General features: G+C 35.9%; 1 protein-coding gene across 1 annotated transcript in view; it reads left to right on the forward strand.

Annotated features, from left to right (window-relative positions):
- Positions 1–21,194, forward strand: part of LOC121318705 (kelch-like protein 4) — a 62,447-nt gene extending 41,253 nt beyond the window's left edge. The window contains exons 3-11 of the mRNA XM_041255663.1: positions 703–839; positions 2,123–2,319; positions 5,395–5,607; positions 6,018–6,204; positions 8,131–8,355; positions 12,026–12,188; positions 13,509–13,721; positions 17,207–17,378; positions 18,337–21,194. Of these exons, the coding sequence (XP_041111597.1) occupies positions 703–839; positions 2,123–2,319; positions 5,395–5,607; positions 6,018–6,204; positions 8,131–8,355; positions 12,026–12,188; positions 13,509–13,721; positions 17,207–17,378; positions 18,337–18,396 (1,567 nt within the window). The 3' untranslated portion in view covers positions 18,397–21,194. The remainder of the gene's footprint in view (positions 1–702; positions 840–2,122; positions 2,320–5,394; positions 5,608–6,017; positions 6,205–8,130; positions 8,356–12,025; positions 12,189–13,508; positions 13,722–17,206; positions 17,379–18,336) is intronic.
- Positions 21,195–21,817: the final 623 nt, after the last annotated feature.

Consider the following 21,817-nt stretch of genomic DNA (forward strand, 5'->3'; position numbering starts at 1 on the left):
GGTCATTATAAGAATTAATATGGGTGCTCTTGGGGTATGCACCAGTATTTTCTTCCCCTCTGAAACAATGCCTTCAAAGTAACCAAGCTTTGCTCTCATGACTGACATGGTCTGAATGTTAACTGCATTCCTTCATGCTACCTCCTGAAGTAGGACATATGAAATGTAGTATTGAAATATCTACTAGGAACTACATTAACTTCACCAGAAAGATAAACATGGGTCATTGTGCTTCAGTGACCACAACTGGTCTGGTACCCTCCGAGTAAAGGTGGCAAAATGATTGCTTCATTTTAGCTGGTGAAGAGACATTGAACTTGACAGCAGGAATAAAGGTTGCCCATTGATCTCAAGTCCCCCGGAATGGTATGCGGATTGCAGCAGTGAATAAGGCATTTCAGATTACTGTAAATTGAAATAAAGTAAATGGACACAGTATGCACAGTTGTTTGATTTTACAAATATGCATTTCTCTGTCGTTTGAAGGCTATCATCACATGTTCAGGTTAGCTTAGCAGTCCACTTACACTAGTTTGTAATTGCTCAACAGAAGTAGTGTTTTTTTTTTTTTTTTAAATCAGTTAGAAGAATATTTCCATCCTTTTTAACTTCATAATAGATCATACTTAGATACTGATTTTTCTTGTATAGACATGAGAAATAATTAGGAGGATAACCTTTTTGTTTTAAATGTGATTGCAGGCTTGTTCTCAGTGCAGTCTCAGATTATTTTGCTGCAATGTTCACTAACGACGTACGTGAGGCAAAACAAGAAGAGATCAAAATGGAGGGTGTGGATCCAGATGCTCTTAAAGCTCTTGTACATTATGCATATACTGGTGAGTGCTAATCAAATGTTTATGACATGAAATGAATACACATTTCAAGTAATAAGTAAAGTACAAACGCAGGAGCTATAAATATCTGTAGATGCCACTGGCTCTTGTGTTATTGGATAGGAAATACTAATGTATTTGTAGTGTTAGTATGATAGATTGATTGGTTCGAAGTAAACTCTTGCAATGAATCATGCTTTTATAAAAGCCTAGCACAAATATTAACACAAGCCCACTATAATTTACAAACAACGTATTGGTTTTCAGAAAGGGAGCAACTGGAGATTTATTTTTACAAATTCAACCAGCCATTATTTATGTCCTTCCTTTGAGTATAAACAATTCTTAACAGTTTCAGTGTGGGATACTAAATCTTCCTGGAAAACATGTCCAGATTTATTATAGCTATGATTGCACATAGGGATGTAATGGAGCAACTTTAAAAGGGCCGCTCAGGAATTTCAGAACATCATAAAAGGCAGGACCCCCAGCCACTGATGTCTCCATACCTCAGAGAGTGGCCCAAAGCACAAGCCCAAAGTATATATAATCTGGCTATTGTTTTGATAGACCAGACGATAAAGCTGGATTTCCAGTGCAATAAAACCCATTTTGAACATCATTCTTGATAAGAATGCTGTTCCAGGGATTGCCCCCCCCCACCCTCTGGAGGTAGGTTCATTCAGGTTAGTAAAGTGTCTGCATTGGGCAGTGGAATCATACCTTATGTCTTTGATTAGACTTAACCCTATGATCGATGTCGGTGTACCATAGGTATGTCTAAACTAACATAAGTCATGTAGGCTTCAAAGTTTACGAAAGTCTATGATATTGATAGACTAAAAGAAATTCTTAAGAATTCATGGTCTTAACGTACCTTTAGACTTAATTTTTTTTTAGGACTGAAACCATAATTAACAGGACCACTCGACTTTGAGCCTGAATTAGTTACTCTGTTAATCAATGAGTCTTACTGTAGACAACAATCCACATAGAGTAAGGGCGTCTGTCATGGCAAGGCATTAGACAGTGGGGAAACACATTCTAAAAATGTTGTTTTATTTTACTGTTATGCTATGGAAAAAAAAAAAAAAAAAAAAACTTCTGTAAAGTATAATGACCACATTCATTACACTGTTGTTGTTCCAAACTACCAGCACGCCTTATACTTTACTGATGAATTTACATGGATATCAAATCTCTCCCACATCCCAAGACCAATGTTAACGAAACTTTGATGTTTTAACATTTAGCATAAGACTCTGCTATTTTTAATACTGATATAGGTGTACTGGAGCTGAAAGAGGAGACTATTGAAAGCCTCCTTGCTGCAGCCTGCCTTCTTCAGCTTCCCCAAGTGATTGAGGTGTGCTGCAATTTTCTTATGAAACAGCTGCATCCCTCCAACTGCTTAGGAATCCGATCATTTGCTGACGCACAGGGATGCATGGATCTGCTAAATGTGGCTCACAGTTATACTATGGTAAGAATATAACTATAACTATCTCTCTCTCTCTCTCTCTCTCTCTCTCTCTCTCTCTCTCTCTCTATCTATATATATATATATATATATATATATATATATATATATATATATATATATATATATATATACACTACAGTAGTGCTTATTTACACAGCAGTGGTATGTTATAAATCAGTACATGGTGTATAGGTGTCTCACTGTATATGCAGTGCAGTTTGGGCTGCTCAAACTTTGTGAAATGATGTAACATGATAAAAATGTATAATTTTGTAAGGCTTTACTTTACTGTGATATTCAGTATTAATAACACATCCCACATGACAGTTAATACACATTTAAGAAGTTGCTATAAATATGGTGATAGACTATTGGTCTACAGGAACACATCTGATGCTACACTCACATAATATGTCTCTTCAGGAATGATTGGTTCTCCTGTAGTACATGCTGTAGAAGATCACAAAGGTAGTTTAGCCTAGCCATGGTAATTCCACTCACTTAATATCCTCTGTGGCTTATGGAAATAAGTGTAAAGTTGGCAGGGTTGGGGTTAAATCTGCCCCTGCCAACAATCACAGGTGTGAACATCACCCAATTAGGTAATTGAGTGCTAACTGGTGAGTGGCCACCTGTATATAAGGAAGACAAAATTATTGTGTGGGGAAAAGGGAGTTAGGTGAGGGGAATTGTTTGTATACTGTGAACCTTTTTTTAAGAACCTTTAGTGAATATTTATGCCAGCCTAAGGGTAAATGTTTGGTGTTTTGTTTAAACCATTTGTTTTGGCTCCCATAACAGTTGATTTGTTCCTGTGTTTGTTTCTTAATAAATATGTGTAGCAGCGCTTCACTGCAGCTTCTGTCTCTGAGTCCAATTCCTGCCAGTACCGTCTTTTGCCACAGTGCCATACTGTCACACCAGCTTTAACCCCATCCCTACCAAGTTTACACTTGTTTACATAAGCTGGGGTTTTGCCCTGCCACATCCTCCATGAAATACTCCCTGAAATTCTGAGGTGAATATGTAAGTGATGTCGAGCAATCATATGCCTTCATTAGTGTTACAACTTTTAATGGATGCAAAATTAAACATTATGGACTTTATAGACTCTAACTTAAAAGTTCAATGCCAAGTTTGGTATTATGTGCAACATATATGTTCTATAAAAATAGAGCATAGTTCAACAGGAAATGTTTATCTAAAAACTGGCAGGAGGATACCAACTTACATCAGTGGTGTGAATACAAACAAGGAAAACGTGATAATGTCTCAAATTACTAGCAACTCTAAAGATGACACTGAAGAACAAGTGAGGAAAAAACATCTGAAGATGCCTGGTTATCTGTTAAAGGACATCTGTAGAGCCTGTTTACAGCACCAGCTGCCTTCCAGAGTTCAAAGTTTAATCAAATCAGAGTAAACAAAGTGAGAACTTCCTGTTCAATCACTTCAGTCATTGCCACAGATTCTTAACAATTTCCTGGCCCAGTATCTTTCACAAACAGATAAAGCATACTCCTATAAACAGCAGGCTATTTTTGTAAAGCCAAATGGATCAGGTTTCCTGTTCCTATTTTGCCCACATAAAGTGTGGGACAGAAGGATGTAGATTAAAAAAAAAAAAAAAAAAAAAACATTTGAGGAGGGAAAAAAACTGTATACTAGAAAGAAACCTCTTCAGGAAATTAAATATCAGCCCCACAATAAACTACAGGTAGAGTATAACATGATTCTTTATACAGGTAGAGTATAGCAGGTTTGGATGTAGATCCAAACCATGCAAGTGATAAGAATATCTGGTATACTTGCAGGCCATTAGATTAGTAAAGATTAGTATTGCTGTTAGTTTGAGCTGTTGCTGCACAAATCATTCAATTAGGTGCGCAACAATCGAGTTACTGTCAAAAGCTGATTTTCAAGGCAGGGAAATATCTGTGACTTTGTCATCTATGTCAAAGTATCAAGCAATCAATCTGTTTCTTATATAGCACATTTTGCAATGAATCACCTCAAAGTAGTATACAAACATTAATAGTATACAAACAATTTTGATAAATTAGTAAAAGATAGCCTTTCAAAGGTCACAGTCCTTCTACTGTCCAATTACTTTCCACAACGTTCCCAGAAACATTTTTAATACCTGCTCAATATCTGGAAATATTAACACTTGCACCATCTAGAAAACATCATATATTTTGTAGCATATTCATTTTAGAGTGTGTTGCAGAGAAATAGCTCTGTCCCTGTTCCTAATGAAATAATTGTGGTTAATTGGGAACAGCCACATCCTTTAAAAAGAGATCCCAAAGCTCCATTACAGAGAGACTACCAAGGTGCTGGGAACAGAAAGAGAGAGAGAGAGAGAGAGAGAGAGAGAGAGAGAGAGAGAGAGAGAGAGAGAGAGAGAGAGAGAGAGAGACTTGTGTGAGACTGTGTTTTTGTTTAGAATTTTGACTTAAGAAAAATAAACTTGGCAGTTCTTCAGTCTCCTTTCTGGCTCCTGATCACCATAGAAACCTCGCCACTCTACCACAGAGTGCTTATGCGGAAAGATACATACAAAATGAAAAACTGTTCAAATACATTTTAAAAAAGAAAATTAATTTTGTTGTAACATTGAAGTAAAAAAGAAATAAGACCTTTTTCTAAGGTCCCATTACCCAAATGGTCCGTGATGCCCTATGGTGACGGGTCTTATTACTTTTGTATATTACATACTGTTTATTCTTATTCTGAAATAAATTGCACTATTGTATGTAGAAGTATTATACATACACTATTGCACTATTGTATGTATAAGTTCAGAAATATGGTGTAGTGTTCAGCAATATGGTGTAGTGTACAGTATAGCAAGATAAACCTATACTTTTTACAAAGAGTAAACCAAAATTTGTTCCATTAGTTATTCCCTGGGGGACATCATTCACTGAGCTTTCTTCTGACTATATCAGTGGGAATGACCTCCTGCATATTCAATGGATTATTTTCCATAATGTATTAAAATGTGAAGACCCCCCCCCCCCCCCCCCCCCCCCCCCTTTAATAATTAAATATATCTTGGTTTGTGTTTAGGAACACTTCTTGGAGGTAATACAGAATCAAGAGTTCCTCCTGCTCCCTGGTCCTGAGATAGTTAAGCTTCTAGCAAGTGATGATATCAATGTGCCCGATGAGGAGACTATATTCCAGGCTTTGATGATGTGGGTGAGACACGATGTTCCAGCCAGGCAGCAGGAGTTGGGGCTTCTGCTTTCCTTCATCAGATTGCCGCTGCTGCCACCACAGGTATGTGTACTCTATTTCATGAGTGTGGAGGGGGATGTCCTTAGATTAAAAATTCTACATGAAGAAACAGATAAACAAACCAAGATATGAATGCATGTATCTCAAAGATACCTATTGCCATTTTGTTGATAGGCTTTGTATTAATGCATTGCATTGCATTGATGGTAGAACAAATAAAAATCTTTGATAAAAATCACAAGAATGATTTAGGGACAGAGGGTATATGGTCTTTAGTGTTTGTGGTTTAATTGTTTTCCAACTATTTGATATTAGCTGCCTTTAACTGTGAAGAATTCACAGTCCATGGCCCGTGGTCTATTAGTTGCTTTTGGTAACTGTTTGAGATTTACAATGTTCAATAACCAAATAGCATCATATTCATTATGTATTTATGTACAATATTTGTCTAGCTCCTGGCTGACCTGGAAAACAGTAAAATGTTTGCTGATGATCTGGAATGTCAGAAACTGCTTATGGAAGCAATGAAGTACCATCTGCTACCAGAGAGAAGACCCATGCTGCAAAGCCCCAGAACTAAACCAAGGAAGTCCACTGTTGGAGCTTTGTATGCAGTGGGAGGCATGGATGCTTCCAAGGGTAAGTTAAAACAGTTCACAACAGTTGAGAGTTTGTTGTGTTATTCAATGAGCAGTCAATGCAAGAAATGAAATCACCCCTGGCTTATGTGCCATGTGAGGATTATAAAGGCTTTTCTCTGTGATCAATGTACAGTTTATTTTACATTTGTATATGATTAGATAATGACACTTTTTAAAACGTCTTCTTAACCTATAACATATGCAAAACACAATCCTTTAAGTGCAAAGAATCGCTATCATTAAATATGGAGTTCCTCTATGTAATGTATTACTTTGTGGAACAGCCCTTTTTATTGTAGTATATCATTGGTAATGCACAGTAAAGCACACTGTAGCAAAGAACAGAAAATTATAGCAAAGAATGGTTAGAAAAACAGGTAAACTAGTGGCATAACCTATTCATTTTGAAGATATGTGGAAGCCATCACAAGATGTTTATACATGTATTTTAATTTTAAAAATACATCTGTTACCATACTAGATTAAATAAAGCTCTCCATACAGGTCGTTTTTATTAAAATAGTTCACTCATATTTCTTCAGGTCAATTTGACTATCTTTTAAAGTAAAAAAAAAAAAAAAAAAACACAAAACAATGTCTACTATTATAGACATATCTAATTAAAATTCTGAGTTAATTGCTTTGACTTTGAGGAAAAGGCCATTGCAAGACATAGCCTTGGCATGCAATTTTTCAGGACTATGAAATGAAAGCTAATTAGACCTATAAACAAATTTGCTTTTACCATCAGTCAAAGTAATAGTTTGGGTTGGATTAGAAACTAACTGGTTGATGTTTGAAATTTTTTCCCCCAGAAAGTAATTACAGTAGCACTCTTTTCAATTTTGTGATGCATAGGAATACATTAATGTTTTTATTATTACTTTTTTTTTTTTTTGCTGTTTTCCTTTTTGATTAACTGTATCCAGGTAACATGCATACAATAAATAGATACATATACTGTTGTTGGTCCAGAAAATATTCTGATATACAAATATCTGTACTGGGAGCTACCTTAGTTACTATTATGAAACTAATGATAAGAAACACTGACCTAATAACTTGCTGCTTACAGCATCTTAAATGAAAGAAACTTATTGAAATGTCACCTAAAATGAAGAACATTTAAAAAAAAAATGCAATAAATTATTAAAATCTAAAAAGTGTCACAGAGGACAGAGATTTTGCAAAATAAAGATAATATCAAGGATAATCCTATGGAAAACTGTATTTGGTTCTTATCACTTGCTGATGATAAGTTGAAAAAAAAAATGTAATTTATTGCAGACATATTCATTTTGTGATTCGGTATTTTCTGGGCTAAAGCTATACAAGATTCAAATACAAATTGCAATTCAGAGATTTATTAAATAATAATTATTGGTTGGATTGGCCTCAGAGCTGTTAAACTAACCCCAATGATCTACCCGGAGGTTTAGTTCAGGGGTCCTTTACACTGTGTGGTATGAGCATATGGATGGGAAATACTTTAACACTGATGTTTTAGGGGTTTTATGGATTGTCAGTGATTTCACATAAGCAGTCAATCAGGACTCTGAAAATAACATACAAGTCTCTATTAACTTGTTAAAAATTTAAAAAAGGCTTGTCTACCGTTTAAATCTGAGAGTAGATGCAATTCCTAGTCTTCACTGAGATGTTGTGCTCATCATCAACAGCCTGGTCACCCTTCCTTGGATTCTGCTGTCCTTCTCGCCCAAAATACTAGATATATTACATAGTTATAGTACGTATCTTTTTTCAATACCGAACAGCAACAATCTAGTACAGTGTAGGTATTGCATTATAATTCAGAAAGGTTCTATACCAATACTTTAAAATAACACCTCACAAACACAATATTATACATCGTCTTTACTATTTAAAGGAAGCTTGTTGACTTTCATTGATTTCATTTTTACAGGCGCCACTACAATTGAAAAATATGATCTCCGTACAAACACTTGGATACAAGTGGGCACAATGAATGGCAGGCGGCTGCAGTTTGGAGTTGCAGTGATTGACAACAAGCTGTATGTTGTGGGAGGCAGAGATGGACTGAAAACCTCTAACATGGTTGAATGCTACAACCCAGTAACCAAAGTGTGGTCTGTAATGCCACCAATGTCCACACACAGGCATGGATTAGGTATGTTGCTTCTCTCTAACATCTCTTTATAGTAGGTTATGGTACATTATAAAACTTGGATACAGCCTCAACCAGTCAAGATGCAGTATTTAAGCTTATTATTTGACCATTTATATGCACGTGGTACAGAAATAATCTTTGGTTAACAAGGTTGTATTTGGGTTAAATGAATACACAGGGGGAAGATATTACAATCTACTATCACCAGACACTAGTTAAATGCAATTTATTCAGCTGTTTATGTAGTAAACATAACTGTACAAAACTTATTTCAGCTCTTCACAGCTGTGTGTAAAGGCGTACTCTTATGCAGTTGTCAGTTGGTCCCCAACATTTCTAATAAAGTGTAGAAGATTACAATATTTTTTGACAAAACCACTGAAATATCAGACTTTTCTTGTTGTAAACTGAAATTGGCACTGGGTATGTGTGATGTTGCAACTTATTATGACAGCTAGTAATAATGACAGTTAATGTTTAGTGTAACAGCTTTTGAATTGTGAGGTCTCTGGGCCTTGCCTGTGTTTGACTAATCCACAATTTTGAATTACATTTATTTCAAGAGTCCATTGTTCTAGTTTGGAAAGACTGGTTGGAGGCTAAAAAATATTTTAAGATGTGTCACAAAAGGTTGTATTTTAACATTCTAATTCCAGTAAAGCATTTATGGTATCATCTTGATTGGCAATTTAATTATAAGAACCCATCAACATACTGCACTAATTCCAAAAAGCAAACCTAAAATGAACTAGATGGATAATTAATCTGTGCAAACAAATGAAAACAATGTGTAAACAAAACAAGTGCAAACAAATGCAAACAAGTCTGTTCACATAGTTGTGCTGCTGTCAGCAGAACAGATTATCCTCAAATTAATAGCACCAACTCTTCAGCTTTTATTCAAAAAGTTTTTCCTATACAAATTTAATTCTTACTAATTCAAAAAACTAATATTATTGACACAATTCATTTGAGGATCATTTGACTCTAAAACAGACTATCCACCCACTATGTGTTGACCTTTTTCCAAGAATAGTATCACCAAACCTCCTCTTTATTATGAATGTACTGTATGTAGGCTTTATTTTTCAAAGTGTATCGATGTGAGTGCCATGAAGTGAATATATGAATTTAGAAAACAATTGAGTGCGAACAGCCAACCAGCTTCCAGATCTAGTAGCCTTCGATTTTGCATAGATGCTCGCTGGAACGTTGAAGTGCTTAACTGTGAATGAAATTTTAAATCAATCCGTGCACACATACCAGCGTTTTCCCTTAACATTCTAATCTACAACTAATCTTATAATATAAAAATCTACATAAACATTGACACTTTCCAATGCTGATCTAGAGACAAGGAAATTCATGTCTATGACAGGCCACCATAATGAAGGCTCAATTCACAGCTACTGGACAGCAAACCAACAGGAAAGACACCATTGGTCAACAATTCTGTCATAAGCTGGATACAAACAATGCCCTGCCTCAAAACCATCCAGTCAAACTGCCAACCCTGTTTCAGTCCTTTCCACACCAGCTAATCCACTCCCTTCCAGCTTGAGTGATGCCCCCCCCGCCAACAACAAGTTTCGAGTCCGACTCAGACTGATATGTAAATGTATACAATAACACCTTTTTTAAATGTCCACATACTCCTTAAGAAGAGACTTTGGAAGTGGAAATTTGAAGAAACAGGTGTTATTTACATATTGGAGGAGTCTGACAAATAGACTGTAGCGACATGCCAGTTTCCAATGCTTGACTCCATTTCTGATGTAAAAAATTAGTTTTAATTAGCATGGAACGGCCCCTTGAAGTAGAAACACAAACGTGACAAACGGAAGGCTTGTTGTTGATTGAAATAATTCCTCCTCAGTATTTTGTGGAGTGGAAATGTCTTCACGCAAAGGGTGGTCAATATGAAGTCATCGGCCACGAACTATAGTTCAAGGGCTATGCACGTGCATACGAAGCCAGCTTAAATCTGTGCTCATGTGTAAACGGGTGGTTCGGATGATGGGAATCTTTTAATTTGATCAATCTTAAGACAACTCAGGTCCGAGCTGTAAGTGCAAATGCACCTTGTGATAGGGGGTGTGGGTTATCCACTGACAGACAGGAGGTGACATTGACAATGGCACTCAGGAACACAGGATTTATTTCATGAAATGCACATGAAAAAGCAGGTGACACTACCAGCAATGGTAGCAGGGGACTGCAGAAAAGGCAAAAGAAAACACTGGAAAACAAAAAGGTGCCACGAATACGGTGAGCGCTAGTTTGCAAATCAATGGAGGTCCTGCTTGCACAACTCCCTATACTTTTACATGGGATTTAAAAACCCTAAACTGACTGTATTCCTGACACAATTATATACACCCTGACCCCAGTTATACAAACTGTCATCGGAAGATTCTGTTTTTTTAATCTTTGTTGTCTGAGAAGCATGAACAATCTCAGTCCTGAACTCCTGGCTTTGCAGCAGCCCGAGGTCTGTCAGCTCACCCTTTTTATCACGAGACACTATACCAGGACACATGTGCCTGCTGGTTAGGGATCCGCAGCTGGTCAATCACCATATGCTTATCCTAGCAACCAAGCACAGCAGGTAGGATGCCCAGATGGAGTGTTGGGCTCTCTAAAAACTATTTACTATTATATTTTACTATTTACAACAAACCCAGAACCCCTAAATGAAAACAAAACACAAAACACACTTTTTTTTCTCTCATGTGCAAAGGCACATTTGTATTACTTGAAGATTTACAGCAATCCAAACAGGAAGAACCTTCTATCATGAATACTGTATAACCACAGGGAAGCATAACATGGTACTGGAACTGTTTTTACCTGTCTTTAATTTATAATTACAACCCAGTGAAAACAAGACAAACAAAGCTGCTTGTTCAGCTTACATGCCACTGCTGTTTGTAAATCTGGAAGTGAGATGTACCTAGGTTGGAGGCCACCAGAAGCTTTGGAATATTTGAATAATGTGATCAACTTAAACAAATATATACCATATACACACGTTTCTTTAGGAGATGCTTTTATTTTTTCCTTTAATTCACTTTAAACTACAGTGCATATGTATTACACGTACAATTGGAGACCAACTTCATACCCACTAACACTCCCTTAATGTTCTTTCTGCTTAGGCCTTAATGAGCGACGTAGATGCCCTTACTTGGTAGATTAGAACAAAAAAATACAATAGTTATGTTTCATTTTCTGTTATTCTTATTTTATAATATAATGTTGGGGACCAAAAAAAGAGCATGTTTCATACTTTCAGGGTGGGGGGGAAGAGGGTGAAGAAAAAGAGATCTGATTTTGTGAGGTTGAGGTTTAAGATGATGCAAGTGCATCCAGGAGGAGATATAAATATGAGAGGAAATCTCGGAGGAGGGAATTAACAGGTGACTTTCATTTTAGAGCAAGTGAGGCTAATTACACTTTGGAACCCTTGTGACTGTCCTCCAGTATTTCAGACTTCACATTGTTATAACTTAGGAAATTAACAAATGGTTCCCACAGTAATTGTATTGTTCACTACTCAAGATGAAGCTTCCAACACCCCTGAAAGTTTGCCTAGATAAAAAGGTTTAAAATGTTCTATCTAATATAAAATAGAAATAGCGACTATTAACTGTGTTTTATTTTTGTTAAGGAATTGCAGTTCTTGAAGGACCAATGTACGCGGTTGGTGGACATGATGGATGGAGTTATCTAAACACAGTAGAAAGATGGGACCCTCAGGCAAGACAGTGGAATTATGTTGCCAGCATGACAACACCAAGAAGCACAGTGGGAGTAACAGCCCTCAACGGCAAGTAAGTGACTGAAAAAACAGCTTCAACTGAAGGTATAGTTTTAGTGCTGTAGGTCATACAGTAAATTAATTTCACACAATTTCATGTCCAGTCCAGAATTGGGTTTTTCAGGTTTCTGCCCATGACCCTGGCCATGACAGATTTTCAAACTTGACCACTAGTTTTCCCAAAAAGGAGAACATAAATGATAAAAGAATCACTCCTTAAACAACAATGAAATATTCTGCACTGTAATTAAATAATGGATACTTCACTAGGAATGTAGTGCTGAGAATAAAGTGGTTATTTTTTAATGAGTCATGATTGCCTTTATTCAATGTAACCTTTTATGCAGATAGTGATGAAATTTTAGTTCAAGGGCTTCTGTTTTAATTATCATATCAACAAGATAATTAGTGCATGAATGAAGATGAATTATAAGAGCAGATCAATAGTGCTGGAGTTCTGTGAGTGGGGTGCTCACAAGATCAAGCAGTGTGTGTGATGATTACAAAAAAGCCTGTTTATTTGCCTTCAAGTTTATTTATTTATTTATTTCAAAACTGAAACACTGGTATTACTTGCAGGAACAAAAAAAAAATAATAATTAAAAAAAAAAATAAGAGTAAGGCTAGGTTTGTTAATTCCAGCCTTGATAGCATCTGTTACAGTAGGTTTCTGTTCTCACTCTACATTGTCTCTGCTCTGTGGCCTCTCTCTGTTTATGTTCAAGTTAGGTGCCACTTTCAGGGCTTTCTTTGTGAATGATTGCTTACAAAAGAAATGGGCAGAGGGAACAGCAGGTCTGTGAAGTCTTTTGTTAGAAAGCCTGTATCCTTTGTTGTTCCTTAAAGAGAGTCCTTTGTTGTGTCTGAAAAATGAAAAACAACCAGCATGTGCTTTCCCTGAAAGAGAAGGCACAGGATATAAAGGTTATCTCCAGTCACTGGCAGTCCTGAAAGCAATTTGCATCCGGGTCAGGATGTGACCTCTGACAAATGTGCAAGATATTTCCTCTTCGCTCACTGTGTGACTGACATATGGTATTCCAGTCGATTTTGCCTTCATAATGAAAAAACGAGGATCGTTGTCCTTAACTTGTGCAAAATAAACTACTCATGCATATAGCCTCCCCCCTAATGAATGTGGTTTGTCCATCGGGTGATCAATCCCATCAAAACCCTAGAAATGAATTTGTGATGAATGTGTTCACCAATATTGCCTATATATATTTTCTGTTCTAAAGTAATCATTTTATTTACACCATTCATTCAAATGTAATTCTATTCTTTTGTCAGAATAATTATTAATATTAAAAATATTCATTTTGTATGCTTCTAGATTATATGCAGTTGGTGGACGGGATGGCAGCTCTTGTTTAAGGTCAATGGAGTGCTTTGACCCTCACACCAACAAGTGGAGTATGTGTGCACCTATGTCCAAACGAAGAGGAGGAGTCGGAGTTGAGACCTACAATGGATTTCTGTACGCAGTCGGCGGCCATGATGCTCCTGCTTCAAACCACTGCTCTCGTCTTTCAGACTGCGTGGAACGGTAATAATCGCTGTGTCCAGTTCCACGTGTGTTTGGGATGTAAAAATGTAAAATGTGTGAGCTGTTGGTTTTGGCTAATGTCAAGATAAGTACTTATACGAACATTACTAATTTGTGACTCGTATCTGGTTTGAATTTCTAATATTTTTGTCCACTGAATTTACAAAGAGGTATTGCAAAATGTGTAATCCTTTCATTAGCTAGATTTGTCTAGGGCTTTAAATAATTATATATTACCTGCTTCTTACAGTTTTGTTATGTCTTATAATTTGTTTTTAATTATAATTTGAAGGAAATAGCTGGCCAAAATTGCCTTGATTAATTTGTTTTCTGAGAGACAAAATTGAGTTGCTGCACTTCAAGTAACCTTTGTAATCACTACATTTCCCAAGGATATCAGTAGGAATGAGATGCTTGTTTTAGCAATTAGTTTCTGCCAGAGGGTTTTTCATAATAACCAAGTTCTTCACCTGGGTGTGCTTTGTCTCTCTGAAAGCAGTTATGATGGTATAAACTATTTCATTTTCAGTGTCTGAAGAAACGGTAATTAATGCAGTTTCTGTAATAGTCACAGCACATTCTTTAATGCCGTTTACCAATTGAAGAATATAAAATGAATGTAATCTTATTTTGTAGCATGTTAATTGAGATCTATTTTAATGATTGGAAAAAAAAGGATCTAAATATTGCCAGCCTTTTACACTATACCAGTCTCCTTGGTGTTTTTCCTCAGGAGAAATGCATTTCCATCACTTAGCTCAATACAAATACAGTGGGCAGAGGTGAAGAGTGGCTTTGCGATTATGACACCCAGCCTATAGGGCTATTGATTTGACTACGCCACCCCTTAATTATACCAGGAGTACGGGGAGCTCCGAGTTACCAGATCTCATATTGTGATCCCAACTTGAGTCCCTTCCAATTAAATAAAATAATAAAACAGGAAATGTACATAGTTTACACCCTGCCTCACACAAGCAATAATATTTATTAAAATAGAAATTGTTAAACAAATGAATGTTTGTTTTGTAGTACAGTTATCTTCTTTGCTAACTAACAGCAGTCATTATTTGCTACAGTAGATCCAGCCTAATAGAAAGCAAAAGTTTGTAAAGCACAGGAACATCAAGGCACCCCTCTCAGATGCTACTGCTCCTGGAGAGAAGTGCTCAAAAACAAGACAAAGAAAATACAATATGTGTTTCAAATGAATAGAACTAAATAATAATAAAACAATACAAGTGCCAACAAATCTGAATTGTCCTCAAAAACCAAATCGCGAATAACTAACACTACACAAACACCAGGGGGCAGTGTGATCCGAGGGAGGCTGAATAGACTTCCAAGCTTTCGTTCAGTTTTTTTTTTTTTTTTTTTACAAACATAATATTGTAACATTAGATAGTTAAAGCTTTTGTTTTTACCGCAAAGGGTTGCACTCAGATTTGTTAGCATACAATATATTAAACACAATTAGTGTAGTATAGTCGAGTCATGCAGTTGCTTTTTTTTTAGAAGCAAGCACTAAACACCAGATACAGTAGGCTACAAGAACTAAACACATTCAAGGCAAAGCAAACACTAAAGCAAGAGGCAAATACCGAAATCAAAAGCACAACAAAAACAAACAATAACCAAAAAAAAAAAATGGAAACAAAACAGTGGTCAACACATCTCCTATAAAAGAGAAACAAACATATGCGTGACCACAAACAAAAAGCATACAATTCAACAGTTTACTTAACCAAATAAACATACCTCTCATTTCATCATACATATTAAAAATCAAGTAAAGGGTCTAAAAAATTTAAAACACAAGAGAACAATCCATACATTACCTTGGGTGAACCGAAACAAACAGTCTCCTTCAGGACTCGTTCACCCTACTAAATACAAGAACACTTAGAAACAAGACAGATTGGCACACAAATAAACAAAGCGGGAGAAATATATCTTTATCTTACCATTTACAGTAGCAGCAGGGAGACCAGAAGCAAACCAAAGCAGTCTTGATTCACTAAATCAGTAATGCACAACTCAGGCCATGGAGGGCCAGTGTCCCTCTTGGTTTTTGTTCAAACCATACCCTGAATTCGTTATTTGGACAAATTAAGCTTCTAATTAGGTCCAGTAAAGTACTTGGGTGCAGTTGGAATAAAAACCTGCAGGGACACCGGTCCTCCAGGACCGAGTTGTGCACCACTGCACTAAATTAAACTGCCGTGTATTACATAGAGGTACGCAAATTGATAGGAATGCCCGGCAATAATTGGATTCATTGTAGTAATTATTAAAATAGTCCCACCTGCTACACTATGATCTATTGCTGTTTGTATTACTAAAATACACCACAGTAATTTAAAGACCTGTAACGTGGTACACATTTGTATAAATGGGCTGCCCCTCGCATTAGTGATTTGTTTTCCATGCAAATTGATTTCTGTGTTCTGCAGTAGTTAAATGTGGTATTTTGTGGGCAGCAAAAGCTTATTCATGTTCATATTGTGACTAGTCATGTTTTTTCTCTGGTCGATTTCTATCAATAATTTAGTCATTCTACACAAACAAAACAAAGAAAGGCATTTCTCTTAACGAGCACTATGAGAGTCAAAATCAGCTTTAGTAATCAGTTTCAATATTAGTATTGGGACAGCTGTTTTTTTTTCTTTATTCTGACAAAAGCGAGGCCGCTTATGGTACACTCAAGGTAGGGGGATGTCTTAAAGGCCATGGCTAATAGTGATTGTTAAGTGTCCTAAATGTTACAACATACTTTCTGTTATGCCTACAGTAAAATAACAAATTCTTTCATCGGCCATCAGTATGTTTTAGAACTTCAAGGTATTTAGATTTGTATTACAAGTTATTGATTAGTGTGTAACATTAGGTGGTTGTTCTTTAAAACCAACAAGTGGATCACATCTAAATATATCCAAATCTTTCTTAGGATTCTGCTTTTCTCACTTTACAAAAGTTAGACCTGCAGTATACTATAGAGACTCAGTACTTAGTGTTGATGCCAGTGCCACTATTTAAGTCACGATGAGGCACTCCCTGGGCCAGATCTTATAAATTTTGGTAGAGCTAGACTATGTCAGTAGTATTAGCTCTATGCAGCTGGAACATGTTGGTTTTCCCTGCCTTGTTTTCACACACTTGAGTTCGATCAAGCTGACCACTGAGTTCCATGGGGAAAGAATGTGGTCACAGAGGCCCTCTGGTGGTGGTTAAGTTAAAATACCCAAATCAATATGCTTCTCTCTTTTCTGAGTATTACTGATTAATAAGACAAATAACAGAAAATAGATGAGGATGACTTTTGTTACATATTATATGTATATCATTTTAAGTACAGTTAAGTAAAACACATAATAAAACTGTATCAGGGTGACAGGTAGACTTATTATTATCTAAGGTACCAGTATGTCACATATTGTGCTAAAATCTTTAAAGAAGCGTATTTGTTTTCTTCATTATTATTGTAGGTATGATCCAAAGACTGACACTTGGACAACAGTGGCCCAGTTAAGCATTCCAAGGGATGCAGTTGGTGTGTGCCTGCTTGGAGACAGACTATATGCAGTTGGTGGATATGATGGACACACCTACCTGAACAGTGTTGAGTCATATGATGCACAGGACAATGAATGGAACACGGTAATATTACAGAACATATTAGTATGAAGCTTAATAGTATCTTCAGAATGATTTTTTCTGAGAGAAAGACACCTTTCTTAAAAACAAACTACCTTGTAAAGTATTGTTTATTCTCGAATCTGACTGGTATTTTTGACACAATTCATATCCAGCATATGACAATATATTTTATTAAATGTCAACATTGTTTTATTAATAATGTTATCTTACGCCTCTTCCTGACAAAAATGTATGTACCTACATTACATTTCAAGCTTCAGGCAGCACCCTTTGGTCTTTCATGTTATTTGTAGATATGATCTATCTTGTGTATGAATTAGTATGAATTTCCTTTGCATGAAGATTCACACACAACACACCAATACATAGCTCATTGCCATTTCCACATGGAAGACACACATGACTGGTTTATTCCTAAGCAACTGGGGCTAGCCGGCTAAACCAAATCCCTCAAACCAATCAATTCCCAAAGTTCTTCCCTTCGAGCCGCCACCTGTGTTTATATCAGTATATTTAGGGCTTGAAGTTTTAGGGTTTTACTTTAGATCACATGATCCCCTTTAAACCTATTTTAGTTAAAGCTGTTAATTACAGAACAATATGATTCTGCTTCCCTTAATTTGTATTTCAAACAAATTTTCAAATTACGTTAATTTCTCATTGCTGATCCTAATTGCATTTCATTCTTGCAGTCGCTTAGCTTATCGGTGAGCTTTTGTTATTGTCAGTCATTTAACAGAGATGTTATTTTTTATTAGGATGCAGTGACAGCATAATAACCACTAATTAACATTTAAAGGGAGATAGAGATTTGGAAAACCAAGTTCTAGCCACAAGTTTATTGTATAATTCTTTGCTTGCCACACATCTGGTGTAAGGGCTTGATTGCCATTTTCTTTCTTTCTTTCTTTCTTTCTTTCTTTCTTTCTTTCTTTCTTTCTTTCTTTCTTTCCTGCAGGAGGTGTCTCTCAACATTGGAAGGGCTGGGGCCTGTGTTGTGGTTGTCAAACTTCCATGAAGACGAAACCTTCTCTGAAACAAAAGGTCCTTTGTGCGACAAGAAAGCCTAAAGTCATCTTTTCTGTAACCAAGCACAAATGGTATCTTTTGTGATGGACTCCTGCTAATTTGAGCCATTACTTGATTCATATGGACAGAATCAAACATGTGGATTACATTCCTAACAGGAAAATTGAACAATTGTGAGCAAAGAGAACGTGACCAAATTATACCTGTTTTAGTTCATTTAATTATCTTTCAGTTATTTAACTTGAAAATGTAGACTATACTGTGTCACCAGGAACACATTTTAGAACAGTTGGCAAAACATTGGCGATAGGCTCAAGTTGTATCAAAAATTGTCCAACTTATATATTTTTTGAAAAGCAGAATACATATTTTTGATCTTGATTGAATTATAAGCATACTTTGATTATTTGCTGCAGATGTGTGCTCTTAACACCATTTTGGAATGCAAATGTGTGGCTAATAATTCAAGAAACGTAAAAGTGTCAACACCATAAAACTAATGAGAAACTCACTAGTTTAAACCGAGGACTTGGAAGTCCATTTAATTTGGAGCAAATAAACCACTTACAAATTCTGGCCAAAAATCTGACTGGCAATTTTTGGTTAAGGCAGTTGATATGCTTCATAAGACACATTGATTCTCCAATGCCACATACCTCTTTTTATTATGCTGTTTCCATTAACAGTATATTTTAGATCACAGCTGGTAAAGCTGATGTATGTGTTTTCAGTGTCTCTGTACTGTTAGCGGCTGTGATTTTTTTCCATAAAGTACATATTAAATTAAGAACATTTGAAAAGTTAGGCGCAAGAGGAGGCCATTTGGCCCATCAATGCTTATCCAATTCCTAGCAGTCAGTTTTTAACTGTGGTTCTGATTCTGGTTTCTGTTTCGCTTGACTTTGTGACTAGCATTTACTTTGTTGACTCCTGACAGGATTTTAAAGACTTTGGTTAGGTCTCCCCTAACCCTTGTAGCTAAATAGATTCAATTCCCTAAACCTGTCTTCAGGAGTCCTAACCTTTAGCCCTCAGAATTGTATTGTTGCTCCAAAACAGCTGTGTCTTTTCTAGTGTGAGGACCAGAGCTGAATGCAGTATTCTGGTGAGACTGTCACCAGTGCAACCTTGTAACCTCCCTTGACTAGTCCAACATTTTGACAATATGTTACGTTTGCCTCATTAATGGCTTCTCCACATGGCCTCAAATAAAAACGATTGCTGCTTACATTTTGTACACGTACTCTTACAATGAGATGACTGCACAATTCCTCTTTCAGTGCATGTTTTTTTGCAGATGCAGCAGTATTATTAAACAGTGAGTTAACCATTTGTGATTCATCAAATTGTGAAATAGAGGGATCACTGCAGCTAGTAAATTCGTATTACTGTAAACTGTAAAGAAGCTTATTCAAATGTATTTACCATAAATGTTACATTTTCACATCTCTCTTGAGAACACAAGACATTATTCCACATACTTTAAATCAGTTATTGTAATATAATTTATCATGCTACTAACACCTCATTTGCATAACTAATAAAACCTAGGTCTTAAATACCATATATCCACTTATAATTAAATGCTTCACCCATACCCATTTCTTATTCTATGCTTTTCTATGTCATTGTCATCAACTTAAGTCAGACAGATAGCTCCAATTGCTACTGACAGACATACTTGTATACTTTGTTTATTATAATATTTACAATTTAAAACATTTTGTGGATAGTGAATGACTTCCTCTTTGACACTAACAGACACAAGTCATATTTTATCACAGTAGTAGATTTGTACCTTGTCAGTGCTGCTGTGTGCATTTTAAAGGAAAACAGTTGTGTGTTTATATAAATAACAATGCTTTCAAAGACACTGTGAATATCTTTTTTAGTGATATGAGAGAAGAGATTCAAATTTCGTTTTATTAATGCACAGAAAAAGCCAAATGTGTTAGATTTTGAAGAAGAGCACTTGAAAACAAACAAACAAATGTGTTTAAGGTAATGATATATAACACAATAGGATACTTTGTAAACCTTATAAATAATTGTATATAGCAACATTGAAGCTACAGTGAGTCATGGACACATTATATTAAGCTGTTTTCAAGTTAAAGGTGACACATTTGTTAGCTCAATTACACCAAAGTCAGTAGTATATAATTTTTTGTACACACTTAGTTAAACTTTTATATATCATATTGATATTGTACAGTTATGTACATTTTTATCTTAGTCTGCTAACAACTACAATCATGTATGTAATCTCTCTCCTAAACATCTTGAAACGTATGCGTGTACTATATAATGTGATTCTTTAGTTATGATATGGCGGTTTACATTTGCTTTCCTCTATCATTTCGCTATTTATCTTATTGAATGATACTGCTTGTCACTGGGGAAAAAAAGAAAACAGTAAAGGTTAATATAATTTTTATTATACCTATTATGTGCCAATGTTGTACTTTTAGTGCCAGCATTAAAACCTGTCTGTACACAAAATAAGGGGGGGGGGGACTGGAAATGATAGGTACTGTTGATTTAACTGGAATGTTCAGTACAATATATCTGGTTCTGGTCCTAGTCCTAAAGCTGCCAGTTTGATAATGAACACATATGTTTTTAACTTTAAGTTAGAACCAGGCTGCAGACTGAGGGTCTTATCACCTGGAAGAGGCATTTACGAAATAAAGATGATTTAAAAACTGCTGAACAGTTTTAATTATATTAAGAGTTTTTGTATGGCATGCAATTCGACAAATAAAATGATTTATTCTCTAGAATGCATTAATTGTCAATGGTTATAATTTGGGTCTCTGTCTGGCTGTCTTGCACTTTCTGGGTCATTTTACCTGGAGAGTGAAACTGTCCTTGCCACTTTACTGACTTCTGTCCTGTCAATATCAGCTGCTTCCACTTCAGCCAATAACATGCTTTGACCCAGAAGACAATGTAATATTGGAGGAGCAGCCTTTCTTTAACCTAGTTTAGTCCCAGATGTCATGTTTTAAAATAAAATACATGTTTGATATAACCCATGCTTCTGTAAAAACTGCACCTTTTAGAATGATGTGCAAAATAGATAAAATATGTAGGATTATTAGCTACGGTTAGTAATAGTAATGGATTTAGCTATCTCAATATCTTTAGGAGAGTTATAGAAAATGGGTATGACAAATGGTACCCATAACGATAAACTTTGACCTAATATGGTAACCATTTTGTGATCTTGTGACTTTCTGGTTTTCAGACAATTAGCACCAAAAACTTTGATACTGGCTTATGTTAGGCAAACAATTGTCCAGAGGAGTAGAGAGACTAAAAGCGAGCTCCTAACTATTTACACAAATCTCTTGCAATTGTCTTTTATTGTTACATAACTCTATTCCTGATCAGTAAAGATCAATTAG

The sequence above is a fragment of the Polyodon spathula genome, chromosome 7 (assembly GCF_017654505.1).
Source record: "Polyodon spathula isolate WHYD16114869_AA chromosome 7, ASM1765450v1, whole genome shotgun sequence".
Lineage (NCBI taxonomy): Eukaryota > Metazoa > Chordata > Actinopteri > Acipenseriformes > Polyodontidae > Polyodon > Polyodon spathula.